The sequence below is a fragment of the Triticum aestivum genome, chromosome 2D, assembly GCF_018294505.1.
Source record: "Triticum aestivum cultivar Chinese Spring chromosome 2D, IWGSC CS RefSeq v2.1, whole genome shotgun sequence".
Taxonomy (NCBI): Eukaryota; Viridiplantae; Streptophyta; class Magnoliopsida; order Poales; family Poaceae; genus Triticum; species Triticum aestivum.
In genome coordinates this window covers 167,331,583-167,349,286 of record NC_057799.1, presented here as the reverse complement: position 1 = coordinate 167,349,286, position 17,704 = coordinate 167,331,583, and the positions used below count along the sequence as shown (strand labels likewise).

At 47.2% G+C, this 17,704-nt stretch overlaps 1 protein-coding gene across 1 annotated transcript; it reads left to right on the top strand.

Moving 5' to 3' along the window:
• Positions 1-8,871: 8,871 nt before the first annotated feature.
• Positions 8,872-14,585, top strand: LOC123052385 (probable serine/threonine-protein kinase abkC). The gene is made up of 6 exons (XM_044475532.1): positions 8,872-9,230; positions 9,791-11,144; positions 11,336-11,605; positions 12,498-12,653; positions 13,560-13,697; positions 14,178-14,585. The coding sequence occupies exons 1-5, from the start codon at positions 8,887-8,889 to the stop codon at positions 13,662-13,664; spliced, it is 2,229 nt and encodes a 742-aa protein (XP_044331467.1). The 5' UTR covers positions 8,872-8,886; the 3' UTR covers positions 13,665-13,697; positions 14,178-14,585.
• The last annotated feature ends 3,119 nt before the right edge of the window (positions 14,586-17,704 follow it).

Here is a 17,704-nt window from a genome sequence, read left to right as displayed (position 1 = left end):
CTCTCCAGATGTCTTTTCCGCGCCGGCGCCTAAAAATCGACCCAGTCACGCCCCAGGAGCCCGACGCCGGTTTGGGCCGAAACTGGCGCCGGCGGACCCAGACCGAACCCGGCGCGCTGGGGGGCGCCCAGGGGCGCCGGGCCGAGCGGTTTTGGCGCGAAAGCGGATGGGACCGCCGAGTCAGCGAGATGCCGCTTTGTCGCCCTCATCTCCTCGGTTCCCGCGGGAGTCAATGTGAAGGCTGCCGCGCTGGTCAGCCTTCATTGATGCCTCATGGGCGGCGCAGTGAACGCGCCGCGACGCGCGTCCAGCCACGTGTCACCCGGCATGCAGCCTGTCGCCGCCCCGCTATGGTTATAAAAGGCGACCTCCCGCCGGTGGACGCCACAGCTCTCATCCCCCCCCCTCTTCGGCGTAGATAGCAACACTCCCCTCTTCCCGCCGACGAGAAAGATGGCCGAGAGGTACCCAGGCGACGGCGCGGCGGCGAACGGCTTCGGCCGCTGCCACCTGCAAGAGCCGGAGGCGCGCCTGCTCTACGAGGCCGAGTACCCGACGCCCCCGGACATGCGGGTGCCGGGGACGTGGAGGCTGAGCGCCGGCGGTGTCCCGGTGCCACTGGTGCCCGAAGGGGCGGCGCGGCGGGCCGAGATCGCCCGCATCCGCTCGTCCTTGACGGAGGAACAGCCGAACGAGCCGCGCTACACCACCGACAGTCACGGCCTCTGGACCATGTACTTCCAGCGCTGTCGCGAGGAGCAGATCGCCTCCACCAACGGCATCATCCTGCGGGGCCGCCTCAACGCCGACGGGCGGCGCGAGTGGTGGGGCGTGCCAGGCCGCACCCTCGAGGCCGTCCTCGACCACATCGAGACCGGCAACGTGCCGCGCCTCGAGTACCCGCCGCGGCCGTCCTTCTCTCGCCGCCTTGGTAGCTCCTGGACGCCGTGACGGATGGAGCCGGTGTCGTCCTCGTCGTCGGGCTCCGGCTCGCCAGCCGCGATACGCCCGGTCAAGCCCGAGCAGGAGGAGACGCCGCTCCGGCGCCGCACCCGCAGCGGCGCCCTCGTCATCAACGAGGGTGCCCGACCCTCCCCGCCTGGTCCGGCTCCGGGGAGGCGCTCCCTCCACCTGGTCCGGCCGAAGCCCGAGCCGGGGATGCTCCCGGTGAAGCCGGAGCACGTCGAGATGGCAGCCCCCGACGACGAGTCCACCCTCAAGTGGGCGAAGAAGGACTACGTCTGAGAGCAGGTCCGCCGCCAGCGTCGGGCGTACGCGGAGCTCCAGGCCCGGCGCCGCGGGCGTGAGGAGGGCGGCGTCATCGTCCTCGACAGCGATGAGGAGGACGAGGCAGGGCCGTCCAGCGCCACCGCGCCTCGGCGACCCTGGCCAGGGCTGCAGCAGGGACGACGCCTGCCCAAGCCAGCCGCGCGACGACGATGACGGCGACGGCGGCGACTACACCCGCTTGTACAGGCTTCTCGGCATGTAGACGACAGTGGCGGCTAGGCGTAGTTTAGGCGTAGTTCAGGCGTAGTTTGCATGTTTTCTGTACAAATTTCAATGAAGTTTCGCCGAGTTTGCATATATTTTGTACGCAACATCGCCGAACCCGGGGCGACCGGTGAGCCGACGACTGGAAGCTAGGTCGCCCCCACGCGCCAATCTAGCGCCGGCTCGCCCCCAGGGGGCTCTTTTTCGGCGCCCTGGGGACGAATGGCTGGAGATGCTCTAACCCCGGCTGCCTGGGCCGCCGGCACCGTGTGCGTGTCTGACGCTACCACACAAGCGCTGCACGCAGCCTTGTAGAGCACCTGCTACCCCTCAAACGAAGTTCAGGTTCTTCATCGCCATGGCATCTGTGCTCGCGAACTCACCATAGATTTGGCCCTTCATCAGCCTGTGATGCTCGAGGAGGGTGAGCTTCGAGTGCTGCTCGTCTTGCGCCTGCTGAATCACCGACACCAACTGCACCTCCGCCATGAAGGCGTTGAAGTGTGTTTGCGTCTACTCCTTGGTGAAGTCGGCAGGGATCGGCGTGGCGAGGGGCGCTAGCTCGTTGTCGAAGGTTTCCTCCATCGTCGGGTCATTGTCGCTCACCTCCGACGAGCTCGCCAACAAGACTGCAAGTATCCCCCACGCCCGACAGGCCGTCCAACCGGCCACCTACCGGTTCTACTCCGTCGAGAGGCTCCCCCACATCGCTCTAGAGCTCATGGTCACGGGGGAGGTGGTGCACGAAGGAGGATTGCAAGCGGACGTGGTATAGTGAGGATCTTGCCGGGCAAGACCGTGTTTAAAATGGTGCGTGCGGGACAGGCCATGCGGTGAGGTATGTCAACGGGCACCGAAGCAGGTTTCTCAGTCGCTGGCACCCTTTTAATGCCGGCAGGTGGGCAAACGGGCAATCAGTTTGAATGCGGTAGATACTCGCCCCGTCTCTTCCAGTCATGTCGCTCCAGCATTAAACATACACGGAGACATGACGCGGTGCAGGTGGCACTCTCGGTCGGGGTGCCGCTTCAATGTCGGTTCAAGTGAGAGGCTGCGTTCGCTCTAGGCCGGCTTGAATGTGGTGACTCTGTAGCGGCGTTGACCACTATTAATGCGCGACAACTGCTTCATGGGGAAGAAGCGCGGAAGAGGGTTTTGGGCGGGTCCGCGGTGACGGACACGTCCATGACATTGGTCTGAACGTCCGCAAAGCCCCCGATTTGTGTTCGGTCTGCTGGATTTCGGACAACTGAACTGGTCTGCGAACCGACAGGGTACCATGTTGAACGATAAACTGCGTCTAAACAGCTACACCCGGACATATACGGGTGTTTTGAGGGTCCGCGTTGAAATGCCCTGTAACCCAATCCATCCGTGCGGCGCAAGATAATCATGGCAAGTTGCCAGTAGTACACGACATAAGTTGAATTCACAGATCTTTAAAATCTACCGTAACTTTAATCGACAAAGCTAATTTCCAGTCGGCTGGATTTTTGCAACAAATCCGAACGCTCTGGATGCCGTCCGTTATAGATCGTACGACCATCGCGCACCGAAACATGTAGTTCACTGATATTTACAAGCCTTGCCACCGCCTAGTGAAAAAAACTGCTTCGTCCGTCTCTCTTCTTCGAATCCCCACACAGCGTCCTCCCAAGCCGGCCGCCGCGGAAGAAGCCGCCGCCGTCCGAGCACTCTTCGAAGGCCCCCTCCAGGAGCGCGACCATCCCGTCCGCCTGGCCGGCCCGCTCCCCGTATCCTCCCCCACGCTCCCCACCACCGGCGCTGAGACCGAGTCATCCGGCGACGACGAGGCCGCATCTGAATCCGGTGACTCCTCACGCCCCGCGCGCGCCCGCCGCGACCTGTGGTGAGTGTGTGAGTGGTTCCGATGCACTAGTCTCTCTCCATATTCTCTTCGATCCAGTGCTAGCTGATCTGATCCCGACGGTTGTCTCTGTTGTTGTCCGCGAGGGGCCGGGCGAGCGGGGTGCGCAGTGGATGGAGTTCGTCTCGTGGGAGCCAAGGGCGTTCGTCTACCACAAGTTCCTGGTAATCACTAGTGCTTCCCATCTTGCCCCTCTTCAACATTCAAAATCACTGCTGCCGACATGGTTTATTCGAACTGTACCTGCTCCCGCATGCACATTGTTATGCCTATGTAAAGACTAGATTATTGTAGGCTCCATCTCGTATCATCTCAAATTTTGGGTGAATTATGTGTGTGCTTTTTGGTGAAATGCCGGCCGGCTTTCTGAGTTGCACTTTTGTCTAGAAATGAGACGGCGCTGGACTATCACTTGGTAGAAATGAGTTTGACAATGATTAATGGAAACATGTTGTTTTTGCTGCACTTCTGTTTTTTGTATTTTGGGATCTTGGCTGGACTGCATGCCATTGCCTCCGGGAAAGGAAAGATTGTAGTGATATTTTTACTGGCTTTAGTTCTACATTCACTGGAGCTCATGTATGGTCGGTTATTACCTGATCTATTATGGAAGAATGGGAATGTAGACGGTGTGAACAAAGTACTCGTCGAATCTTGGCAGCCAGGTCCTGCTCGACATACTTGTAGCCCACGCCCTTGGCGTCCAGCGCCATGCGCACACGTGCAATGAACAGGCTCAGCCGTAGGCCCAACAGCTTCACGTCTCCTTCGACACTCGCCATTGCTGTCGTTTGTTTCCTCCCTTCTCTCCTTGTTGATCTCCTGCTCCTGGTCCTCTTTCAGTCGGACTAATAGCTTCGCGTTTCTGCTGGTGGTTAACTACTTTTATATTGCTTCAGTACTGTTAACGCGCATCACCTTGTGAGCTAGGTTGCAACTGGTAACTACTCGAAATTTTCTCCATGGAATTTCTGGGACGAGGGTGATTGTTGTTTGACACTTGCCTCCTCCATATGTTTCTGGCACTCTCCTGACTTGACTCTCAAATCTGAAGCTTAAACATGTTGCTACTAGTTTCAGACTTTTGTCAAAGCAGGATAATGGACTTGAAGTGATTGCAGATTTCTTAGCAAGATCAGACAGACAAAAAGGAAGATTCACACAAGATACAACATGGGTGTCAAGGTGCGCATAGGTGCATTCACAAAGAGAATTCTGAAGCTTCATGGCGTGCCCCACCAGACCACGTTGTCGACGAGTGCGTCCGTCACCACTCCCTTCGCCATCGTGGCTCACATTTTTTGTTCTACAACAGTTGATGTAGCGTCTTTCACTGATTCTTCCACTGTTTAGACTACCAACACGACTCTTATGTAATTATCATGGTGCTAATGCTATAGTTATCAGGGTGTTAATGATATATTTATCACACTTGCTTATGCTAAAATTACCATGTTGAATTTTTCAATGGAGACATATATGTTTTTAACAGGTGTATGATGGTCTGTGGTAACTTTGACTTGGGAAAAATTATTGAGACATATCTCGATATCTTCTGTGTAAATATCATGGTAACTTACGCACCGCAGAAATGATAACATACAATACTGTAGTAAATGTTGACATGGAAAAGATCCCTCACGTAACTTCCAATCAGGTACGCATCACAGAACTTGATCACTCACGCATAAGTACCCGCGTAAAAATACCCCCCCCCCCCCCCCCACACACACACACACAATTTCTCTGGAAACAACACAATAATAGATGTAGAGCGGAGGCGAAACTTTCGTACAAACACTCTGTAACTTTTGACCAAGGGAAGAAGAATCGTCTGGGGAAAATAACTTTGGTAACATATGACTCACCGGGGAGTTGTTGAAAAACAACCCCCCCCCCCCCCCCGGCGCCTGATAACTTGTGTGCAAATAGCCCTATAGAAACACCACGGTAACTTATGACTCGCTGAGGTGTTGGTGAAAACATACCCCCCCCCCCCCCCCGCCCCCGGGATAACTCTTTCCAAATAGCACGACAATTTACACACATTAAAGTTGATAACTTATATATAAACACTGCGGTAACTTCTATCCGAGGGGAAAAAGAATAGTTGAAAATGTATCCCTCTTGATAACTTATGTGCAAATAGCATGATAATTTACACACAGTGGAGCTGATAACCTATGTACTAACACATTGGTAACTTTTGAACAAGGGGAAAAGGAATTGTTGAAAACATACCTTTCCCTTGCCCCAGATAATTTACGCACATCGGGGCTGATAAACTATGTATAAACACCGTGGTAACATATGACTCGAGGGGTGTTGAATACATACCCCCTCCCTCCGGATAATTTGTGTGCAAATAGCATGATAATTTACGCACAACAAAGATAATAATCTATTTACAAACACCGCTGTAACTTCTGACCGAGGGGAAAAAGAATAGTTGAAAACGTACCCCCTCGATAACTTATGTGCAAATAGCGTGATAATTTACACACAGTGGAGCTGATACCCTATGTACAAACACATCGGTAACTTTTGGCCGGGGAAAAAAGGAATTGTTGAAAACATACCCTTCCCCTGACCCTGATAACTTCTGAGCAAATAGTGTGACAATTTACGCGCAATGGTGCTGAAAACCTATGTACAAACACATCGGTAACTTTTGACCGAGGAAAAAAAGAACGAGAAAGCTAAATTCCGAACAATTGGAATCGAACCTCCATCCTAGAGGTTTAATTCCAAACTCGCTACCACCAGGACAACTCATTGCTAGCGATTAGATTTAGGTTAGCTCGCTTATTTTTTTGACGAATGCTGCCTGTGCATTTTCTTTATAGTGGGCGTGATTTCCTGTTTTATTTTTTCTGGATCTTGTCACTGGTCATAAACCGTATAACATGGTTGTTTTATGAATTTTTTTGGCTGTTTTTATTCGCTCATTTTCAGACAAAACAATTCTATCTTCATCACTTTTCTTTTCTTTGTTGCGAGATTTTTTTTTACGAAAGCACAAACAAGTTGTTGAAATATAACCCGGTAAGTTATTTTATGAATGAAATGATAATTTATAATCATAGACTTGATAACTTATATACCATCATCATGATAACTTTAGCCCAAGGAAAAAAGTTCACAACCCGGTAACCTGCATGTGGATAGCATGGTAATATAAGCATCACAAAGAAATTGTCTTTCATGCAAACACCACAAAAAATTGACCCAGAAAAAAAGTTGTTGAAAATATATACCTCCGATAACTTCTGCATAAATAGCATGATAAAACAAGCATCGTTTATCAGATAACTTAAGTACAAACTACATGGTAATTTTGACCAAAGATTTTTTTTAAAACATACACCGTGATAGGTGTGTTTTTGAGAATATACCCCGGTAACTTCCATGTAAATGCATGGTAGTAAACTCACAGCATGGCTGATAATTCACGCACAAACACCGTGATAACTTTTTGACCCAAGAAAAAAATTGTTGTCAAACATACAAGGGTAACCTATATGAAAAAATTATATGGTAATATGCGCACATCAGAGTTGATAATTTACTTAGCCAGAGTGTGCTAATTTTTTGATCAGGGAAAAAAGTTGTTGAAACGCCCTCCCCTGGTAACTCATGTGTACTAGCTTGGTAGTATATGCATAACTGTGTTGATAACTTACTTAGCCCACACATGGTAACTATTTTTGAGTGGGGGGGGGGGGGGGGTTGTTAAAAAGAGCATTATAAATTCTGTATAAAAAGCATGGTAACATACGCACAACAGACCTGATAACTCACACACAAACACCATAGTAACTTTGACTTGGGTGGGTTGTTTGAAAACCATAGCTCCGATAACTTTCGTGTAAATAGCATGGTATTATAGGCACCGTATACATGATAACGCGCACACAAACACCACGGTAACTTTGACCCGGGGCGGGCCGGTGGCAAGGTTGGAAAAGGCGGTAGGCGTAAGCGAGACGGTTGGCCTTCGCCTAGTGCCTAGGCGGTGCTTAAGCGCACTAGGCGCGGCCTAGGGGGTAATATAGTTTTACTATCATGATGTATTTGCGAGTATTATATGTGTGTAGATATTAATTTAGGGCAAATAAATAAGTTAATTTCCAGCCACTCCCATTGGAATATGGTCTGTTTGGTATACTAATGCAATATGGCATGATTTTTCACTTGGGTAGACAATTCCTTGCTTGCCCTGCCTAGACTTCCATTTATGCCCTAGGCGAGGCGTTTGGCCATCGCCTAGCGCCTAGGCGTGCCTAAGCGCCTCCTAGGCACTGCCTTTTCCAACATAGGCCGGTGGGGGGAGGTGAGGAAGTTGTTTGAAAACATACCCTCTTCCGATAACTTATGCATAAATAGAAAGGTAATATATGCACCGTAAACTTTGCCCGGTAAAAAGTTGTTGAAAGCATACCACGCGCGGTAACTCATGTGTAAGCAACATGATAATATACACACATCGGAGCTAATAACTTACTTAGCTCGGGCAGGGGATTATTTGCACGGAAAAAAGGTCATCAAAACGTATCAACATGGGATCTAGTTCTATAGGTCTTGTCGCGGTGGATTTTTTATGTGACAACGATTTTTTTATCAACGATTTGAGCTATAAACATTTTGAAGTTTGAAAAGAGAGCAGAATCTAGGATGACATCAGCTTTTTTTTCTCTACCTCTAATGCATGCATGTGCATGTGAAGAGAAAAATTAAAGGAACCATTTTCATGCCCGATAATTTTCTGTCTAAACAGCCTGATAATTTATGTATCACAATCATGATAACTTACGTTGCATAGGCGTGATAACTTTTTACCTGAAAAAAATGTCATCGAAACATACCAATATGGGATCTAGTTTCGAAGGTCTCGTCGCAACGAATCATTTATGTGAAAACGGTTTTTTAATCTGACCGACGGTTTGAGCTACAAAACATTTTGAATTTTATTTTTAGATAGAATCTTTGCTGACATCAGCTTTTTTGATTTTTCAGCATGTAGCTAGTGTCCAAAGAGGGAGTCTGCATGCAGCATGCGACAGGGAGAGAAAGTATGCGTGCGCACGGCTGCATTTGCAATTAAAGATCGATTAGGGAAGGTGTACTGATCTATTGCTTAACTTCCGAACAGTTGGAAGTTAGCGAAGTCCAACTTTAATTCACACAAGGCCTCTAAATTTTCAACAATTTAGCACCGCGTACACGGCTCTTTGGACTTTACAAGCACGAATTTGCTTCCTTGCCTCTAAATTGCATCGTAGTCCAATGCCCAAGTTGCCAACTTTTTTTTTCTGAGACACAAGCCAAGTTGCCAACTACTCCTCGTTACGACCAGGCCTGCTCCTTGAAGCAAAGCAAGTCGGCCGTGGGCCGAACTTCCTTCCGACCCGAACCCTACGACCGTTACATCGACAACGAGTCCAGGTCGGCCACGGGCGCGCGCGCCCCTGGCGACTTGGAGCGGGGCGAATAAACCATCGTGGATGCCCTCTTCTCCAAGAAAGGACCGAGGAGGCACCAGCGTGGACAACAAACAAATATCGCAAAGGAGGGGGAAGCAAAAGCAGAGCCGTCGTCGCCTCCGAACCCCACACCGCCGCATCTCAGTTCCAATCCATCCCGCCGCCGCCGCGCCGCGACGCGCCTCCCTCGGCCCCGTGGATCGCGGCTCCGGTCCCGAGTCTCCTCTCCGCTCCGCCCTCCGGGGGCTCGGTCTGGTCCGCCCTTGCGTGGGCGGGCTCTCCTGGGGTTTTGGCGGTGGCTGGCATGCTCTCCGGCGACCTGGTGCGGTGAACCCGATGCTGCGCCTACTGTCGGTCGGCGAGAGGTGCGCTTCTTCTTCTTCCTTCTCGTCTCTCCGTTTATGTCGGCGGTTCTTGTAGAGGGGAAGGTGGATCTTCTTGGGGAGTTTTCAGACTGAAAACGACACGGCTTTGCTGAATTCTTTTGCCGATTTATATATGGTACAATGCGCTCAACTGAGTACGAATATATTTTATTGTGAGTTGCTGGCGTGGAATCGGAAGCTGTTGTAGTTTGGAATTTGGGGTTTGTTATTACTGTGATCAATTGGGCTTCAAATCTAGCTTAAATATGTTAATTCTGCCACATACTATGCCTGAACATGTGTCCATACCGTTACATTGGCCCAGATAATTAGTTTGAAACTTTGATGCTTCATGAATGAATGCATTGTCGAAGTTTGCAATTTGATTCTGTATATGCTGGATAAATAAAATATGGCTAGTATTTTGGGGGAAGTTGTGAGATGATTACCCGAACCACATTGCTTGTGCTGTACAATGAGTTTTAAATTTCACCCTGTAAGTGTTAGACAAGCTTGGAAACTTGCAATATTTGATGTTGTGCTCTTACATTTGTGAGCAGGCTGTTGACAACCGGAACAAATAGGCGGGCAGCCCGTTTGTCCCAGTTGAGTCACGCCAGTGGTTACTACGCAACAGTGAGGGACAATGGCTTGTCAACAAGGCGAAATATCCCGCCCGTCTTCTCTAGAATGTTCTCACATTACAAGGACATTGTCAGAAAGAAAGTTGAGGATCACAACTATAGAAAAAGGTTTTCCAGAGGCTATGGTTCCCTCTCTGGGGCAGTGTCAAATTCATCTGCAAGACAGCAAGCCCAATTGACGTTGAAGCGGCCCAGTCATATATACTCGTATAGTGGTCCCCGATTCCCGTTGCTGAGTCGAGCAGCCTGTGCGCTAACTCTGTCCTTAACGAGATCGCATATCATCCCTGGGGTCGTGGCTTTAGCTTTTGGGAAGATGGCATTGTCGCAGCCTGTCCTGGCAGACTCGCGGCCATGCATGCCCAAAATGGAAGGCATTGTCATGAGGACACGAGATACTGGCGAGTTGCTGTCAGCCATGGCTAGGTCAGTCTGGGAGGGTATCACTTTGTTTATAAGAGCAGTTCATTTGGCATTCCTGTTCTTCCCTGCAACTGCATTAGCTCCATTTGCTGATAGTTTAAGTATAGAATTTAGAAGAAGGTGGCTTTCTCTTGTACGTCGTACCCTTGAAAAGGCAGGGCCAGCATTCATTAAGTGGGGTCAATGGGCTGCAACTCGCCCTGATCTTTTTCCAAGTGATCTCTGTGTTGAGCTTGCAAAGCTTCACAGCGGAGCTCCGGTGCATGGCTTTGCTTACAGCAAAGCTTCTATTGAGAAGGCATTTGGCCGTAAGCTATCTGAAATATTTGAAACATTTGAAGAGAATCCTGTAGCTTCTGGAAGCATTGCACAAATACATCGGGCCACATTGAAAGATCGTCCTGACTCGAACCCGACCAAAAAAAAGAAAAGAGATCAACATCCTGTAAAGCATGTTGCAGTTAAGGTGAGGCATCCTGGTGTGGGGGAATCAATCAAGAAGGACTTCTTACTCATCAATTTTATGGCAAAAGTTTCGAATGCCGTCCCTGGATTGAGCTGGCTAAGGCTGGATGAGAGCGTCCGCCAGTTTGCAGTTTTCATGATGTCTCAAGTTGACCTTTCTAGGGAAGCTTCTAATTTGCATCGTTTCAGACACAACTTCCGTAGATGGAGACATGTTTCATTCCCAGAACCATTGTACCCACTTGTCCATCCAGCTGTCCTTATCGAGTCATTTGAGAATGGAGAAAGTGTTGCTCGTTTTGTGGATGAAACTGAAGGAAATTCTCGGATGAAGAAGGACCTTGCCCACATTGGGACATATGCATTCTTGAAGATGCTTCTGGTATGCACGTCTTTTATTTGTTTCCTATTTTTCTCTTTTCCCCTGAGTGGTGGTTTACTGGCGATTGGTATAGCCATATAGCACCATGGTTAGCCTTAGAAGTATGATCTGTTGTTAATTGTTTATCTGATATATTCCCAGTATAATTCAGCCACTGAATTCTTCTTTATCTTTCTTCCCTGTTTCTACAGGAGGACAATTTTATTCACGCGGATATGCACCCGGGAAACATTCTTGTCCGTCTAAACGAGAGCAAGAATAAGAGGAAAACGTTTTTCAGATCTAAGCCCCATATTGTTTTTCTTGATGTTGGCATGACTGCTGAGCTCTCAGTAGCTGACCGTGATAACTTAAAACAATTCTTCAAGGCGGTTGCTATCAGAGATGGTCGTACGGCTGCTAAGTGTACGTTACGATTATCAGATAACCAGAGCTGTCCAAATCCAGCAGCCTTTACTGAGGTAAAGCATGAAACTTGTAGGCAATATTTAGATCTTCAGATTTTATAGTTCTTTACTTGATATGTGATGTTTAAGTGCAGCTACCTTCATTATGGCCATCAGATGTCATCCATCGTATATTATATGTACATGTATTCGTTCTTGTACATAACATCTGGGTGCCTGCATATACAGATATTATGATTATATTCAGTATCATGCATTTCATGGAGAGTTCGAAATTATTTATATGCTAAAGAATATGTCATCTAATAGTAGGATTTGGGGTGTGTTAACACAATATTTAACTGGTTTGCTGGGGTTACTCTTGCCTGCCCTATGCCAATATAAGGGATTTTGAAGGATCCTTGCCCTCTTGTTAGCTCAGGGATTTTAGATTCATGCCTTTCTTCCTTCAGCTTAGATGCAGTGCAGTCCAGATATGTTGGCTTCAGTACTAGCTTTTGTATTTTTTATTATCTATTTGCATAACGTATTTTCCACCCAAGCAGTCTAGCTTCAATTTTGTGTCCATTGCTGTATCTCCCAATCAATAACAGGCTTGTGCAACTCAATATGACTATTTTGGCCTCAGATTCGGAGCTCAAAGTTGCTAATCACTATTGTTAGTTTTTTTTGAGAAAATTGTGTTGATTAGTTGTTTCTACATTAATTTAATCTGGGCCTAATGGTCCTTCTCTGGTAGCTGCATGCATTGACCAGGGGATAAATAATTGGGCGCAGAATCAGTTTTCACGCATTGATAGGAACCTGTACTTTTTATCTAGTCTTTGAGGGTTTCGTCTTGTCTTCTGAAATATTCTGCTATACTACAGATTGCACAATCCTGATGTTTCTACACATTTTTTCCCTTGAATAACAGTACTAATATTTTTATTATTGGTAATGGTAGGAATTGGATAAGACATTTACGTTCTGGGGAACACCGGAGGGAGACGTATTTCATCCTGTCGAATGCATGCATCAATTGCTCGACACAGTTCGTCGCCACAAAGTCAACATTGATGGCAACATCTGTACTGTAATGGTGACAATTTTGGTTCTTGAGGTAATGCACTGTTGTAACACTTTAAATTGATATCAATATAATACTTGCTATGTTTCGGTTATTATACTGTCTACAGAAGGGAATTTGATGTCTTTATAACGATCTTCGTTGTTTTTCTCATTTGACAAATTATTTTTTAAATACTTTCTTTGTTCAAGAAAGATGATATAGACATGGGCAGTTGGGCACAGTTGGCTATCATGCTACTTTGACCATTATATAAAATTGTGAAAATACATAAAAAACTATATTGTGAAAAAATCCTCACAAAGACTGCATCGTGTATTTTCAACCAGAGGTAGTAACTTCCAGGGTTGATTTAATTTTCATCATCACTACATTATACTCCCTCCGTCCCATAATATAAGAGCGTTTTTTACACTAGTGTAGTGTCAAAAACGCTCTTATATTATGGGACAGAGGGAGTAGTATGTTTTATGCTTAATGTGAACTTACCTAAGGAAATAGAACTAGTTTACAGGGTCTAGTCAGTTTGGTTGCTGACCACCCTTTTCTATGCTCTACTACAAGCTACAATACACTGTGCATAGTATCCGTATGCCCTTAGACTAGCCACAATGGGTAGTAACATAGAGTAGTAACATTGCCCATGTTACTACTCTATGTTACTACCCCTATAGTGGGGAGTAACATATGTGTGGTAACATGCAACACTTCATTTATTAGGCTATAGACTCATCTTGCCTTGATATGTGTGATGTTACTCATACTAGTAGTAACTAGCTATGTTACCACATGCCTCTCTTTCTTCATTTATTGCTTGCCACATCATCTATTTTATCTAGATGTGTGATGTTACTACCTATGTTACTCCCATTGTGGGTAGTCTTACAGGAATTAGGAAGATGGATATTATACTTACCATGGCTATTCATTCTACTGTAGGGGTGGCAACGCAAGCTAGACCCACGCTTTGATATCATGGAAACATTGAAGACTCTACTAATAGAGAAGGAAGTTAAACAACCACCACCAGATTATTTTGGATAAGCCATTTTTCAGTTGTCAGAGTACAAGGATCAGGTAATGTGATTTTTATAACATGTATTCTTTCGTTCAAAAGTGTACCATTGTTTTGTGCTAACCAACCTTCTAGCACAAGCACTTGAAATATGATGTTGGCACAAAAACCCCAGCCCATGGAATAAGCTCATTTGAGTTTCGAGCTATGGATTCTTACCCAATGCTGCAGTTGATTTTCACACTAACTCTATATGGCACGTAATAACAGTGCCTCCGGCCTTTTGTTAGTTGCTGCTGAAATTTGGTGTAGAAATCAAACAGTGCCTCACGCCTTTAGGTAGTTTGCTGCTGAAATTTGGTGTAGACCATCAACTTATCCTGTGTGCACCAGCTTGTATATCAGAACCATAGTTGTCATATCTGCTGTTTTACATGTACATTGTTTCCATCCGATCTTACATGATAAAATGGAATTTCAAACTTGCAACTAGGATGTTCATCCGCTCGCAATTCTGATATCTGTTGCATATCTTTTGGCAGATTATCCCAAACACGGCATCAGTGAAAGATGACGACTGCATGGGACAGAAGTTGGAATGCCTAACTCGTGAAGCAAATTAAAGTAACACTCAATGCTGTTACGCACTTGTTCTGCCTCCTTTCTGAAAGTAGTATTAGATGCAACTTACTGCACTGGGTACAGTTTGACAACCTTCAGTGCGAAAATTTTGGCCGCCGCCTTGGGCTGATTCAGTCACGGGGTTCTGTAATCCGTCAAATCTCTTTCTAGATGTAGTTACATGATGATTATCATAAACTACGTTGCAGGGTAGTGTGAATTTTTCTTCCAGGTTAATCCTTCGTACTTGCAGCTGTGCTGTCCCGATGTAAAGTTTGGATTCGGAAGACCATGGCTGTGAATGTCTAAGCTATACTTTTTGCGTTTTCTGTGAAACCCTTAACTGGTGCAATTTCGCCAACTTCAATTGTGGATTTGATCGCCAACTTCAATTGTTTGTTTCTAAGCTACTCCCTCCCCGTTCAAATATAAGATGTTTTGGATATTTGTGAACAGGCGGAGTAGTGTACGTGGTTTCTAAGCTTAACTATCATGTTGACGCCTCGGAGTAAACTTTGGTGATTGGACTGAACAGGCTTTCCCATGGCCCGGAAAGCTAGCGAGTTGCTTTCACTTTGTTCGCGCCGATTAGATTAGGCGTCTGGCCGGTACGTCCTGTGCAAGACCTTAGAGCATCTACAATAAGCACTCAGACCTCAAATAATCTCTTCTACAATTGGATACCATAACTAAAAAATTCTTAAATATTGCATGCAACGTAAAATCTAATCTAAACAGAGCTCGTCTCACTCCGCCGCGCTCATGTCCAGCGGCCAGCTGCGTCCCTCAAAATGTTGCTCCGGTCACTGACGAGGTAGAGTAGGACATGGGACACGCACCGGCTCACGGGACTCAAGGTGCCACCGTCTCCCATGCCTACTTTTTATTGTTGGAGTCCGGAACCTTCATGATATCGGTGGACGTGAGATCAATGGTGGATCCCCGCGCCTGGACTGGCGCACCATACGGGGCGCCGGAAATGTGACTCCGTCACGAGGGCAGCCGCCGTCTACCGCGCTCACTGCCTCGCATGATGGCCACATCCAGCCATATGCGTCGCACGACACCCATGCGTTCACCTCCGCCTTGGCGCGCCATCGAAGCGGTTGCGCATTCGCTGCCGCGTTCAAACGCCAAACGAACCGCACCGCCTACCCCGAGGCAGCATGGACACACCTTGCGGCGGATCCATGTGCCATTTGGGCGGACACAATAGATTCTCGGTGGAAGGAGTCCGAGCGCTGCCGTCGGGCGGCCTCCTCCCAGAAGCGGTGGAGCGCAAGGGGATGGTCATCTCATCCTTGGGACCGAGTGGGACGAGCTCCGGATCAATGGATTTGGAGGTGTAGGACTCAGATCCGATGTCCGCCATGCCGGAGATCGCCGGACGGGAGCTTGGGTGGCGGAGTGAAGTGGAAGTGAGTGGCCAGGGTATGGTCCGAGGAGCGGATGAGGACAAATATATGTGGGGTCCGGTGGGCGTGCTTGGGCCGGGTCCAACGTGACGGACGCGTCCAGGCCATCCCATACCCACCCCATATTTAGACTAAATATGAGGGGTGCCGATCAGCCTAACGTTTAAGGCAGGTTTGAGGCGCCCGTCTGGATTGATTTTTTTTTGACCGGTCAGTGACCGGGCCATCCGCCCAGACATTTGAGAGGAGTTTGAAGCATCCGGCTGTAAATGATCTTACGGCTAGCAGAACTTTCACCGTGTACATCTCATAGTTGAACTTGGCCAATCACCGTCCAAAGTTCAATACAATCCATGATGTGGTCCTGTGAAATTGGTGAATCCCAGAAGGACGCCTTGGTTCCATTGCCAATGGCTATGATGTGCAGGCATAAAACAAGTCCATGTCCACGTCATCATATCTGCATATGGGTTCTCCATGCCAACCCTGGCCATCTCAAACGAAGAATTTTTGCGATTTTTTTGGAGGTTCAACGCGCCCGAGATCCCCAGAATGGGTAGGGTGGAGACTCCCAATTGACCTTGCATTTCACTCCAAAGGTCTTGTCAAATGCCAGCCAGAAAAAGGCCCATTCCACCTCCGCGATGCTCTTAAGAACAGGCAATGGAACAACCAGCAGAGTGAAATGGTATGTACTCTCTCCGTCCCAAAATATAAGAATGTTTTTGACACTAGTGTAGTGTCAAAAACGTTCTTATATTATGGGACGGAGAGAGTAGTTTGCAAGGCGTGGACGGATTTAACAAGCGTGGTCCGACCGGCCGTGGTGTTATTCTTCCCTCGCAAGGAGGGAGCTTTGCCGCAATATTGTCTTTGAGGTGTTGGAAATCCACCCTTTTCAGCTATCATATAATTGTGTATTATATTGTTTGTGCATCATATGCATCTCATATGGTGTTGCATGATTGTCATACTATATTGCGTTAATTAATTAATTTGAATATTCTTGTAAAATGGTGAATAAGTAACACCCCCCCCTTCCTTTTGATGTTCTAGTCCAATTGACCTTTCCAGTAAGATTCAGATTCAAAGTTCAAATATTTCAAGTGAAATCCAAATAAAAAGTGAAGGAAATGTGCCCTAGAGGCAATAATAAACTTGTTATTTACATTTCCTTATATCATGATAAATGTTTATTATTCATGCTAGAATTGTATTAACCGGAAATTTAGTACATGTGTGAATACATAGACAAATAGAGTGTCCCTAGTATGCCTCTACTTGACTAGCTTGTTTATCAAATATGATTATGTTTCCTAGCCATAGACATGTGTTGTCATTTGATGAACGGAATCACATCATTAGAGAATGATGTGATGGACAAGACCCATCCGTTAGCTTAGCATTATGATCGTATAGTTTGTTGCTATTGCTTTCATCACGACTAATACATGTTCCTTTGACTATGAGATTATGCAACTCCCGAATACCGGAGGAACACTTAGTGTGCTATCAAACGTCACAACGTAACTGGATGATTATAAAGATGCTCTACAAGTGTCTCCGATGGTGTTTGTTGAGTTGGTATAGATCGAGATTAGGATTTGTCACTCCGATTGTCGGAGAGGTATCTCTGGGCCCTCTCGGTAATGCACATCACAATAAGCCTTGCAAGCAATGTGACTAATGAGTTAGTTGCGGGATGATGCATTACGGAACGAGTAAAAAGACTTGCCGGTAACGAGACTGAACTAGGTATGGTGATACCGACGATCGAATCTCGGGCAAGTAACATATCGATGACAAAGGGAACAACGTATGTTGTTGTGCGGTTTGACCGATAAAGATCTTCGTAGAATATGTAGAAACCAATATGAGCATTCAGGTTCCGCTGTTAGTTATTGACCGGAGAAGTGTCTCGGTCATGTCTACATAGTTCTCGAACCCATAGGGTCCGCACGCTTAACGTTCGATGACGATTGGTATTATGAGTTTATGTGATTTGATGTACCGAAGGTTGTTCGGAGTCCCGG

What these genes read in the sequence shown, in the direction of transcription:
- LOC123052385 (XM_044475532.1), top strand. Translation starts at nt 8,887, where the DNA reads ATGCCCTCTTCTCCAAGAAAGGACCGAGGAGGCACCAGCGTGGACAAC. An exon ending in ATCCAGCAGCCTTTACTGAG is followed by an intron (nt 11,606 to 12,497) that starts GTAAAGCATGAA and finishes TGGTAATGGTAG; the next exon opens with GAATTGGATAAGACATTTAC. An exon ending in TGACAATTTTGGTTCTTGAG is followed by an intron (nt 12,654 to 13,559) that starts GTAATGCACTGT and finishes ATTCTACTGTAG; the next exon opens with GGGTGGCAACGCAAGCTAGA.